At 37.5% G+C, this 13,400-nt stretch overlaps 3 protein-coding genes and 2 long non-coding RNA genes across 5 annotated transcripts in view; 4 read left to right on the top strand and 1 right to left on the bottom strand.

The window, feature by feature from the left end:
• LOC147842349 (uncharacterized) overlaps positions 1-13,400 on the bottom strand; it is a 736,864-nt gene that overhangs the window by 249,587 nt on the left and 473,877 nt on the right. The gene's annotated exons all lie outside the window — the stretch shown is intronic.
• LOC147842350 (uncharacterized) lies at positions 67-2,963 on the top strand. Its single transcript, XR_015499371.2, has 2 exons — positions 67-728; positions 772-2,963. It is a non-coding gene; the product is annotated as an uncharacterized LOC147842350 (long non-coding RNA).
• crygm7 (crystallin, gamma M7) lies at positions 4,439-5,367 on the top strand. Its single transcript, NM_001020795.1, is given in 3 exon segments — positions 4,439-4,474; positions 4,564-4,806; positions 4,888-5,367. Coding segments are annotated over 3 exon segments (525 nt in total). The 5' UTR covers positions 4,439-4,465; the 3' UTR covers positions 5,161-5,367.
• Positions 7,647-8,825, top strand: si:dkey-57a22.14. The gene is made up of 3 exons (XM_087267766.1): positions 7,647-7,686; positions 7,793-8,035; positions 8,206-8,825. Exons 1-3 carry the CDS (start codon positions 7,678-7,680, stop codon positions 8,479-8,481), a joined length of 528 nt encoding a protein of 175 aa, XP_087123892.1. The 5' UTR covers positions 7,647-7,677; the 3' UTR covers positions 8,482-8,825.
• crygm6 (crystallin, gamma M6) lies at positions 12,220-13,183 on the top strand. Its single transcript, NM_001020794.1, has 3 exons — positions 12,220-12,256; positions 12,345-12,587; positions 12,855-13,183. Exons 1-3 carry the CDS (start codon positions 12,242-12,244, stop codon positions 13,128-13,130), a joined length of 534 nt encoding a protein of 177 aa, NP_001018630.1. The 5' UTR covers positions 12,220-12,241; the 3' UTR covers positions 13,131-13,183.

Here is a 13,400-nt window from a genome sequence, read left to right on the forward strand (position 1 = left end):
TTTGAAGTGGTTGAATTAGCATGTTACTAGCATGATTCTAGCATGAATTAGCATGCTACTAGGATAATTCTAGCATGAATTAGCATGTTAGTAGCATGATTCTTACATGAATTAGCATGTTGTTAGCATGATTCTAGCATGAATTAGCATGTTACTAGCATGATTCTAGCATGAATTAGCATGTTGTTAGCATAAATCTAGCATAAATTAGCATGTTACTAGCATGATTCTAGCATGAATTAGCATGTTGTTAGCATGATTCTAGCATGAATTAGCATTTTACTAGGCGGTTGCTAGGGTGTTTTAAGTGGTTGCTAGGTGGTTGCTAAGGTGGTGCAAGGCAGTTGCTAAGGTGGTCTGACTAGTTGCTAGGTGGTTGCTAGGGTGTTGCTAGACGGTTGCTAGGGTGTTTTGAGTGGTTGCTAAGTGGTTGCTAAGGTGGTGCTAGGCAGTTGCTAAGGTGTTCTGACTAGTTGCTAAGTGGTTACTAAGGTGTTGCAAGGTGGTCGCTAGGGTATTCTGAGTGGTTGCTAGGTGGTTGCTAAGGTGTTGCTAGGCGGTTGCTAGGGTGTTCTGAGTGGTTGCTAAGGTGTTGCTAGATGGTTGCTAAGGTGTCCTAAGTGGTTGCTAGGTGGTTGCTAGGGTATTCTGAGTGGTTGCTAAGGCGTTGCTAGGTGGTTGCTAGGGTGTCCTGAGTGGTTGCTAGGTGGTTGCTAAGGTGTTGCTAGGTGGTTGCTAGGGTGTCCTGAGTGGTTGCTAAGGTGTTGCTAGGCGGTTGCTAGGGTGTTCTGAGTGGTTGCTAGGTGGTTGCTAAGGTGTTGCTAGGTGGTTGCTAAGGTGTCCTGAGTGGTTGCTAGGTGGTTGCTAAGGTGTTGCTAGGTGGTTGCTAAGGTGTTGCTAGGCGGTTGCTAGGGTGTCCTAAGTGGTTGCTAGGTGGTTGCTAAGGTGTTGCTAGGCGGTTGCTAGGGTGTCCTAAGTGGTTGCTAGGTAGTTGCTAAGGTGTTGCTAGGCGGTTGCTAGGGTGTTCTGAGTGGTTGCTAGGTGGTTGCTAAGGTGTTGCTAGGTGGTTGCTAAGGTGTCCTAAGTGGTTGCTAGATGGTTGCTAGGGTGTTCTGAGTGGTTACTAAGGCGTTGCTAGGTGGTTGCTAGGGTGTCTTGAGTGGTTGCTAGGTGGTTGCTAAGGTGTTGCTAGGTGGTTGCTAGGGTGTCCTGAGTGGTTGCTAGGTGGTTGCTAAGGCGTTGCTAGGCAGTTGCTAGGGTGTTCTGAGTGGTTGCTAGGTGGTTGCTAAGGTGTTGCTAGGCGGTTGCTAAGGTGTCCCAAGTGGTTGCTAGGTGGTTGCTAAGGTGTTGCTAGGTGGTTGCTAAGGTATTCTGAGTGGTTGCTAAGGCGTTGCTAGGCGGTTGCTAGGGTGTCCTGAGTGGTCGCTAGGCCCTTACTAAGGCATTACTAGGCCGTTGCTAGGTGGTTGCTAGGCGGTTGCTAGGGTAATTTGGGTGGTTGCTAGGCAGTTGCTAGGGTACCCTGGTTGGTTACTAGGCAAGCCTCACATACATGATTGATAAAACATTTATACTTAGTAAGCATTTCTAGCAAGTTACAGTACTGGGCTAGTCAATATTAGCATGTAGCTAGTCACTGCTAGCATGTGTAGCATATAGGAAGTTCCGTTTGCTAGCATGAGTCAAACGAGCCAATCTCCAAGTCTCTACGATGTTCTGATGCTGAGATATAGCTGTTGATGAATGGTTGCTAGGGTACTCTGTTTTGTTGCTATGGGCGAGGTTACAGAGTGAACTTGAATGTGGTTGGTTGTCTTAGTCGAATGAACCAACCCCCATGTCTCTATGACACTGCTATGCAAAGATATGCATCTTGGCCTATTTTAATGGAAGTCTATGGAATCAATTTGGGGGCGTGGCTTGTGAGCTTCATTATCATATTGAGATGCTCATTGGTTGTCTGAGTCAGATGAGCCATCCCCCAAGTCAATAGGACACTGCTATGCAAAGATATGCATGTAGGCCAGTTATTAACATGAGTCTAGTTTGAATTAGCATGTTACTAGCATGATTCTAGTACAAATTAGCATGTCATTAGCATGTTTCCAGTATGAGTTAGCATGTCATTAGCATGATTAGCATATGAGTAGCATGTTGCTAGCATGATTGGCATGTCATTAGCATGTTAGAATTATAAGCATTTGATAGCACAGCTAATTACATTCTATAGGACAGTTGCTAGGGTGCAGTATGTGGTAGTTAGGGGTGTGGCTAGAAAGTTAAAAGGCCATCAGTGATTGGCTGCTGGCTAGACTGAGTTAAATGAGCTCAGCCATTAGTCTCTATGACAGTCTGATGCAGAGTTATGAGCTCACAAAGTTTGATCCCATGTTAAGTCAATGAGAGTCTTTTGTAATGGAAGTCTACGGGACAGTTGCTAGGGTGCCATAAGTGGTTGCTAGGGAGTGGCTAGTAAGTCTAAAGGTCATCAGTGATTGGCTGCTGACTAGACTGAGTTGAATGGGGCCTGACTCTAGTCTGTAGGACAGTCTGATGCAGAGTTATGAGCTCACAAAGGTTGACTCAATGTTAAGTCAATGGCAGTCTTTTACAATGGAAGTCTATGGGACAGTTGCTAGGGTGCCAAAAGTGGTTGCTAGGGAGTGGCTAGTAAGTTTAAAGGTCATCAGTTATTGGCTGCTGGCTAGACTGAGTTAAATGAGCCCAGTTAGAAGTCTGTAGGACAGTCTGATGCAGAGTTATGAGGTCACAAAGTTTGACCCAATGTTAAGTCAATGGGAATTTTGGGAATTTTCCGGGTCGTTTTTCGGAAAACCGAAAGTCGGATCAGTCGGAAAAGATATAGCAACCCGAGTCAGACCAGTTTGAAGGTTTGACGAAAGTTTGAGGTATGAAGCTTGAAAGGGTTAGGAGGAGATAGACTTTAAAATTAGTCTCAGAAGAATAAGAAGAAGAAGAAGAAGAAGAAGAAGAATAATAATAAGTTTACGTGAGATAACAGTATGTTGGCTTTTCAAGCCACCATAATTAGATTTTTATCCATACCAAAATATCATGCTCCAATATCATGCTCCGACAACAATCTTTTATCATTGCCATTCACCTACTTTTAATGCAGATTTCACAATATGACATTTAAAATTGCTGGATGGAAATGCTGCAAATGCACAAAAACTTGACTTTATTTAGAGGATATGCTCATAAACTATAATAATAAACATTCACTGAATACTGCTTGGGAGATGCAGTGGGTAACATGTTCGCCTCAAAGCAAGAAGGTGGTTGGTTCAAGCTTTGGCTGGGTCAGTTGGCAGTTTTGTGTGGAGTTTTTTATGTTCTCCCTGTGTTCACATGGGTTTCCTCCTCATATTAATAAAGGGACTAAGCCGAAAAGAAAATGAATGAATGAATTCATTTAATCACAAATAATGGGATTAAATAAATGGACTAACCAACACACAATTTCATAGCCCAAATCTTTGGACAAGATACAACTATATGTATATCTGAAATCTGGAAGTATTAAGAAAAATTGCATTTAAAGTTTCTTAACTTAGTTTCATTAAAGTTAATCCACATTCTTCATTTATTAATTCTTTTTTTTTTCTCGGCGTAGTTCCTTTATTAATCCAGGGTCCCCACAGCGGAATGAACCGCCAACTTATCCAGCACGTTTTTACGCAGCGGATGCCCTTCCAGCCGCAACCCATCTCTGGGAAAGATCCACACACACTCATACACTACAGACAATTTAGCCTACCCAATTCACCTTTACCACATTTCTTTGGACTGTGGGGGAAACCGGAGCACCAGGAGGAAACCCACGCGAACGCAGGGAGAACATGCAAACTCCACACTGTTAACAATTTCCAGTAGAATCTACAGTAACTTACTGGCAACAAAGATACCATATTTACAATTACAGCATAATTTACATTGCTGTATTTGCATTTACAGTATTGTGCATCTTTAATTTAAAATATACAGGAATTTTCACAGTGCAACTTTAAAATACAGTAACATACTGCACAACAGTTAAATACAGTTCAAATTACAGATAAATACTATGGAATTTACAAAAATGAACAGTGAGAGAACAAAACTTTTCAGTTTAAATTAAATGTTCTTATTCAAACAATCTGTTGATGTGTAATACTAAATGCAGGCTAACACTGATGTGTTGTTTCCCCAGACCTTTCCAGCAGCTTTCAACAGAGCTGGCTTTGCTGGAAAAATCTAATGTTACATAGGCAATCAAAGTGATTGTGCAGGCTAAAACACACAGTCAGGTTTGCTATATTCAAGTACAGTTTCTGCTGACATGAGTACATGGTGATTTAAATGACAACACAACAGTAGCACCATTATCTTCTCGGATATATATTTATAGTTCCAGCAGTATTTGGCACTTGAACAGGAAAAAAACTTCAAAGATCCTTCAAACATGGGAAAGGTTTGTAAAAACTAGTTAGAAATTAATCATGAGTTGTTATAGTGGTGTTGACTTTATCTAATGGCTATGTGTTTTTACCATTGCTATAGATTATCTTTTATGAAGATAGGAACTTCGGTGGCCGTTACCATGAGTGCATGAGTGACTGCGCTGACCTGCATTCCTACTTCAACCGCTGCCACTCTATCAGAGTGGAAAGCGGTTGCTTCATGGTCTACGACCGCACCAACTTTATGGGCCGTCAGTACTTTTTGAGACGTGGCGAATACCCTGATTACATGCGTACTATGGGAATGAATGATTGTGTCAGATCCTGTCGGATGATTCCACTGGTAAAGACAGATCTTTATTATTGATTTATCAACGACCTGCGTTCACACTTAGTCTTAACATTCTGTTGTTTTCCCTATTAGCACCATGGGTCCTTCAAAATGAGGCTCTACGAGCATTCAGACATGGGTGGCAGGATGATGGAGCTCATGGATGATTGCCCCAATCTCATGGATCGCTTCAACATGTCCGACTTCCATTCCTGTCATGTGATGGATGGGCATTGGCTTGTGTATGAGCAGCCCAACTATACGGGCAGGCAGTTCTACCTGAGGCCTGGCGAGTACAGGAGTTACAATGACTGGGGTGGTGTGACTTCCAGGATGGGCTCCATTAGACGAATCACGGATCTCTAATGAAAGGAGTCCTTGTGAAATGTCTCCTGTATGCCCTTTTTCACACACTAAATAAAATGGTGTCTGTGCTCAAGTGTTTTGAGTTTTGTTCTTGCACCTTTAACCTGGAGGGGTCATTACCAGATGATGACACTTGCTATTGGCTGCCAGACTGCTTTATGCTGTTCAGAGAACTGAATAAAATTAGAGAGATATTTCCTTCTATGAGACAGGTGTTGAGTGTTCTCTCTGCTTGTGCTGTATACTAAAATGCATTAATAGTGGATAACTAATCAAAAATTAGTGTGCAAAACAAGTTATAAAAATAATACTGGCTCAATATGACAAAAATATGTGACATAAAAGCCCCTAAGCAAGACACTTAGGGCCAGATTTTACCGCTAACACAAGCCTTTTTTGTAAAAAACAAAAAAGTCAATAAAAACTGGTGTCAGAATTTACTGAGGGAAAAGTTTGCAATCACAAGTCATGGATACTGTAATGGCAAATAATTTTCTTCTCGTTCACAAGGAATACATTTTAATGTGAAGACTGAAATTGAATAACGTCAGACAAAGTTTGTCTTTTAATTGCTTTAATTCACCTGAGAATGATCAGTTTACAAACAGACAACCTTGTGAGCAAAAGGATCCCAAGTATGGCTTTACAGGACTATTTAAAGACAATGTTACAATGTTTTAAATAATAAAATCTCTACAGCTCCTTAACTCTTAACAACCAGTAGATTACACATGGCTGTAATAGCGCAATGATGATAATGCATTCGATCTTTACTTTAGCAAAACCTTAATTCATAATATCATTATATAATTATCATTTTTCATCAATGTTAAACATTTCCATCGCAAGACAGGGATTTTGAGGATGACCTTAATGCACATACATTTGTAGATTGTGTTGGCCATCATGAAAATGAACTGCCGTGTCTGTGTGCATCAATTTGTGCATTGTCAATAGATACCTCATATTATATTTTCATTCCTATCTGCACTTTTATGGGATTGTGGTCTCATGCAAATATGCTTGATTAGTAATTATGGCCCTTAACCTCCAGAGGATTCCAGGGTAATAAATATATGCTAGTACAATTTATTACATTTTGGGTATGTTACTTTAGTTTAAGTAACAACTCTCACTTTTAACTAGTGGCTCATCACCTGCCTATTATTAAAGGTGTAATTCACTCAAGATTGAAAATGTACTAACTATTTACTCACACTGAAGTGGTTTCAAAAATATATGAGTTTTTTCTGTTAAACCTAATTAAACATATTTTGAAGAAAACTGAAAACCTGTAAACATTGACTACCATAGTATAAAAAACAGTTACTACAGATGTCAGTGCAGCTTCTCCACAAGCATTCTCCAGCCCCTGGTGCCTAGACCAGAGCTCGCACAAGAAGTTTTTTGTAACACTTTATTTTGATGGTCCATTTGAGTATTGGTAGACTGTCTTCTTAATATCTATTGATACTGTTCCTCATCAGACATTTAACTGACTATAAAAAACATGTCAACTCACACTAACCCCAGCCTAACAGTATACTTGCAATCTAATGAGAATTAGTTGGCATGTAGATGCAATGTAACTTAAATTCAACAAACGGACCATCAAAATAAAGTGTGACCATTTTTTTCCCTTTACTCCGTCGATAGGTGAAGTTTGTTCCTCGCCACGGTTGCCACTAACTCACTTGGTTTGGGACTTGTGGAGGGGCATATCAATAGATTAGCTCTTCAGTGTTTGGAATTTCAACTGTGAAAATTAAACCAAACTGAACTGAACTGAACTAAACTGGTCTTCAGGGTGAGTAAATTATGACGGAATTTACATTTACATTTACTATCCCTTTCGAAATCCCTTTTGAAACTGGCTATTTATTAGTACTTAAAATGTACATGTTCTGTGTCTTCTACATTGCTAATACTACCTAATACCTAAACTTACCAATAGTTTGGAGTTTATTGAGGTAAAGGTCAAAGTCAATGATTATTAATAGTGGGAATTGTACCTTAAAATAAAGTGTGGACCAATTTTGCCTTACTAACTCCCTCCAGCCCGCAACAACATTTTGTAATAAATAACTTGCATTTAAAATAAACCTTTAACATAAGGCGTGTAAATATCAGAAACAGTGACATAAAATAAGAGTTAAACTCTGTTAAATTTAATAATAAGTTTTAATTAATTAAATTATTAAATTACATTAATCATTTTTATAAGATCCAAATATCACAAAACCAGCTATTGTAAATATAAATACTGGTTCTAGATATTATTTTGTGTCAATTTCAACTTACAAAACTTGTATTTATCTATGACTATGTTGTCCAAAATGACAGTATTTACAAACAAAAGACGCACTATAACAAAACTAAATGCTAAAAAAGCATTTTTTTATAATTATAATATGAATGACACACACAGAGTCGACACTTCATGTCAACTATATATGCACTAAAGAGAGTCCTGGAAGTAAAGGGCAGCACACTCGCATTGGAACAACTCCAGTCAAAATGGGGAAGGTAAAGCAATACTGTGAGGAAAGGGAAGAAGCTTGTAAAAATATTAAGCTGTAACATTAAAAGATGTTTACAGTTTTACTGTAAATTGTGCTTCTTTTTTTACCAGATCATTTTCTACGAAGACAAACATTTTGGGGGTCATCAGTATGAATGCATTGATGACTGTGCAGATATGCTTTGCTATCTTCACCGCTGTAATTCTATCAAGGTGGAGAGTGGATGCTTCATGATCTATGAACAACCGCATTACAAAGGCCATCAATTCCTCGTCTGTAAAGGAGACTACCCAGAGTTTGAAAGCTGGTTGGGCAAAAATGACTCCGTCTGCTCCTGCCATGTTATTCCTATGGTAATTATACTATACAACGGAACCATACTATACTACATGCTTGATTAGTCTACATTAAAAGAAACTCCAATATACTATTCTTTATCTATTTCATGAAGTTTGATCTAAAAGTGGGTAAACGGTTGTTGACACAATGATTTATGCAAACCTTTTGTTCTTCTGTCTGTCAGATAGAGGGATCGTCCCATGAGGTCAAGCTCTTTGAGAGAATGGAGTATGGTGGTCAAATGATGGCTCTTGCGGACGACTGTCCCAATGTGATGGATATGTTCCAAATAAACCATGTGTACTCCTGCAAGGTGTCTGGGGGAAGCTGGCTCTTCTTTGAGCAATCCAACTATAAAGGCAGGATGTACCTCATACGGCCTGGAGATTACACCAGATTTACTGAATGGGGAGGCATAAATGCCCGTGTGGGTTCCATCAAACGAATAATGAATTACTAATCAACAATCATATTTTAATTCATTGCTTATTTTATGTTTATTATGTGTGTATTTATCTTATATGATAAAATAAATATGAATTATAAAATGTAACATAGTTCTTGCATATTTTGCTTGTCAGTAAAAGGATAATTAAATAAGGTGATAATTTTCTCACTCTGAAAACATTCATGTACATAACATTTTTTTTCATGAGAATATTAAAGAAGATTTTTAGTGATGACACTGTTTGTTTACCATGTCAACAAGACTATATGTTGTAGTGTTTATTGGTACATGTTCTTATTATGGATGCTGCAATATGCTCTTACAGTATGAATTAAATGCCAAAAAAGATTTTTGATAAAAAAATGTGTATTAATTCTTTCAGTATATTTTGCTTATGCGATGTTCACACTGCACGATTTCAGCCCTGTACTCGGTGCTTGTTCACATAAACGACAATCACACAGTGTGAATTTTCAAAAACATGATCAGAGAGAATCACCGATGGGTGGCTGATGACTGTGAAATATTGTACACATTAAATATCTGGACTTGTCAATGATTCAAAGTCATGCTGTGTGAATAAGCTTGTTTGAGATGTGCCTCCTCTCGCCTGAAATGTAGATGAGTGTAGGTGGCTGCAGTAAGGGAAGGACTTAAAAAAGACTCTTAGACTGTGTCCGAAAACACATACTTCCATACTATATAGTACGCTAAAAACAGTATGCCATCCAAGTATGTCCAAATTCATATGCTGCGACCCAATTCGCATACTTATACTACGCCCTAAAAGTATGTACTTTTTTTGTAAAGAAAAAGTATATACTTTTGGTTGTGTAGCAGAAAATGATTAAGCTTTGGGAAAAGTAGCCTACTACTTCCTCATTAACAGATCGTTATGTTGCTTAGCTACGAGCCCTGTCAATCATCCACACATTATCCACATTTATGTCATCGATTTCCTACCTTATTGGAGATGCAGCAGCAGAATAATCATAGTCATTCGTAAGTCTTTCATGCAGAGAAATCTCCTCAGGTGTTTGGGTAATTATGCTTTCAGACGTTAATGTCCAAACATGTATTTATAGAAGCTCACATTGTTGTTGCAGATGAAATCTAACACGGAAAACACGATTAACCATGTTCCAGTGGGCTGGATATTAATTAACAGTCACACAAACATCTTTGCTGAAGCCTCTCCACTTGACAACTGGTCTTGTGCGCGTTTGTAGTTCTAAACAAATTAACGTCCAACGTGTAATGTATTGTCTGCAATATCAGCAGTTAGAGTTTGGACAGTTTTACACTTTGAATTTTTACCGGATATAGTAAACCACCCAGGAAACTTTGACATACTCTTTTCAAAATACTACGGTTTAGGACATACAAATTCTATTTTCAAATACTATTTAGGACGGATAGTATGCGAATTGGCACGCCTCAATAGAATTTATAAAACAGTATGTACTGTACCGGGATGACCTACTACTTCCGTTGAGATTCTGAAGTGTGCATCCAATAATGCTTCGCGAAAGAATTCATGTATTGGAGTGAAACTACACATTACGGGTGGGTCACATAATGATGACAAAATGGCAGATGTAGTACGTCTGAGTTCAATTCATACTGCTCACATTCATACTGTATAGAACATACAGTAGTACCTACAGAGTAGTTAGCGATTTTGGACTCAGCCTTCAGACACTTGGATCAGACACTTCCTAAATGTCGCTGTTTTGTTGCCTGCAAAAATCACCACTGCAGGAGATCACTTTATTGCGGATGAATGACCAGATAAAAATACTAAAGTAATTGAAGTCTTTTTTGAGTATTGGGTTGTTTATAGTTGTTGTGTTACCAAAGTAACTAAATTAAACCATATAATTTAAGCACTTTTTAAAAGTATGGATCGAAAACTCTATAGTATTACTTTAAATTACTATAGTATCTTTTTAATTATAGGAGTGGATGCAATTGAAATATCAGTTTTTATGAGAAGATGGTCACATTCACAGAAGTTGAACAGTTCATTACCTAAAATGGTGCATTTGATTTAACATAAATCTGTAACAATGTTAAATGTAAAAATATACAGATTACACAGCAAGAAAGGTTTTAGATTCTAGAATAATAATTATATTATAAATTAAGTAAATGTCAAGTTGCTTTTAAGTGACACAGGTCATAATAAATCCAAAATCAATCAAAGAGTGCTTCAGCGGTATATTGTGTTTTTTTTTATATGTGGTGTTTTTTGGATAATGGATTCATAAACACAAACAACACAATCCAAGGCACCTAAAAGTAAGTTAAAAAGTCTTTATTAACATGGCTATTATAAAAAATATACAACAGCCATATACATAAAAAACAGCCAACAGCCAACTATATAAATAAATAACAATAGCCATTAAAAAACACTTTTTAAACTTTTTTACTTACATTTCAAGTGCTCTGGACGTCTGAATTTGTGGGTCAAAAAAAGAAATGTTTGTTTTTTTGCTAGGAATGTCCCTAGACTTATTCATTTTATTGAACAAGTGGACCACCTTTATAGTAATTTCGTACTTTCTAGAGAGCATGTGAAGATATGTATAGGGTACAGTTGTCAAAATGAATTAACACTCTTGTTAAATAAAATATAGATATTTGCATCAAATTTGTAAAAGTGTTTATAAGAGATATTTTTCTAACACATTTTAAACTAATATATATATATATATATATATATATATATATATATATATATATATATATATATATATATATATATATAATAATTATTATTTTTTTTTCTAATAACTTATTTATTTTGTCTCTGCCATGGTAACAGTGCATAATGTTATTTTGCAAGATACTAGACACTGTAAAACCCAACAGTTAATTTTATCAAATGAAATGAGTGTAATTAACTCAAAATGTACTGAAAGTTAATTCTACTCATTTGAAAAGTGTTTTGAACTCAGTGTTGAAGGTAATAAGTATTTAAATAATTTGTTGCTTTAACTTAAATGAAGTAAGTTCACAGTACTAATAGATCTTTTTTTTTTAACTCAAATGGTTTGTTGCAATCGGCTTCCTCAAATGGTTTGAGTTGCCTTAACTTATTGGGTTTAACTGTACTGAGATTGTTTGAGTTCTCTTTATTTATTGGGTTTTACTGAACTCAAATTGCTTTGTTTACTCAACTGGATTAAGTTCAGAGTACTCATTAGGATTAGTTTTTGAACCTAAATGTTTTTTTTGCAATCGGTTGCCTCAAACGATTTGAGTTACCTTACCTTTTTAGGGTTTACAGTGTAGTGTTCAGGGTAAAGTGTAAGTTAAAGACTTATTATGTTAAGATAAAGATGAAAAACGTTCTTGAAACTTGAAAATGAACACATTTTTCACTTTTATGTTTACTTCTAATTGCCACAATGACAGATATCATAGACTAATGTCACAGCTCTTATTCAGACCATTCACTGCTGTATTCAGTATAAGATTTGTTGCTTTTGCATAGATTCATTGTGCTGATTGCAGCCAGATTGAAACCGTCCTGTGCATTGTGATGAATATGGAAAAACTGCAGCAGGGGCGAGTCAAACATAGTCAGACTGTTTCATTGCCCCATCCCACCCCCCTTTTCTAAACCCTATTTCTACTCCCTGGGCTAGATTTATTTGAATGACAATACTTTATGCTGTGCAATCACAGAGCTGCTTTTAGGTTTTATAAAAGACAGTGATAAACTGGATGCCAGTGTTGAGCAGTAGCCCTGCCAGTTGCCAACATGGCTATCGGAAAGGTAAGATGGCATCTCTGCCTATCATGGCCTAATGATTTGAGTTCAAATAATGCATAGTAGATTTAATGTACCTTTTATTTTTACACAGATCATCTTCTTTGAGGACAGGAACTTTCAGGGGCGCCATCATGAGTGCAGCAGTGATTCTGCAGACCTGCACCCCTACTTTACCCAATGCAACTCCATCAGGGTAGAAAGTGGGTGCTTCATGGTGTATGAGCACCCAAATTATATGGGACAGCAGTTCTTCCTGCGGAGGGGTGACTATTCAGACTGCCAGCGTATGATTGGGTTTAGCAACAGCATCAGATCATGCCGTTTGATCCCCATGGTAAGAGGTTCATGGAAATATTTCACTCGAATAAATGCTGGGTTGCTGTAACCCATAGTTGGGTCAAATATAGACAAACCCAACCATTAGTTGTCATTTAAATTTAAGTAAAAAAAAAAAATCATATTTGACAACTCATCCTTTTTTTAGAATGTAATCACCAAACATAACCACACACTAGTTCATGAATTAAAGTAAATATCATATTAAAATATATTGATATCTTGCCACTTGCCAATGATAGATGCATTGCATGTTTTCTCGCAGTATAATGGTAACTACAAAATGAGGCTATATGACCAGGCTGACATGGGAGGTCAGATGATAGAAGTCACCGAAGACTGCCCTAACATCATGGATCGCTTCCATACATCTGACATCCATTCCTGTCAAGTGATGGACGGCCACTGGCTCCTATATGAGCAGCCCAACTACAGGGGACGAATGTTTTACCTTGGACCAGGTGAATACAGAAAGTACAGCGACTGGGGCGGAATGGCCCCAAGAATTGGATCTCTCAGGAGAATAACCTCTTTTAACTAGATGACATCAACTGTGCAGCAACATAAGCACTGAATAAATTCTCTTGACTGAAACATTTGCGTGTCTGGTTACTTTTTATGAGTTTTCATGTGAAATATAGAAAAAGAAATTCAAATGATCCAATTTATAACTAATCATAAAGGTAATTTATACACTTAAGGACCAATTAATGACCTTTGCCCAAATGCTTACCCAAATGGGAAAACATTGACTGAAGAATTTGTTAAAGCAAAACTCACACAATTCAATTGGCTGAACAATGTGGTGCTC

The sequence above is a fragment of the Danio rerio genome, chromosome 9 (assembly GCF_052040795.2).
Source record: "Danio rerio strain M-AB ecotype USA chromosome 9, GRCz13ab, whole genome shotgun sequence".
Classification (NCBI taxonomy): Eukaryota; Metazoa; Chordata; class Actinopteri; order Cypriniformes; family Danionidae; genus Danio; species Danio rerio.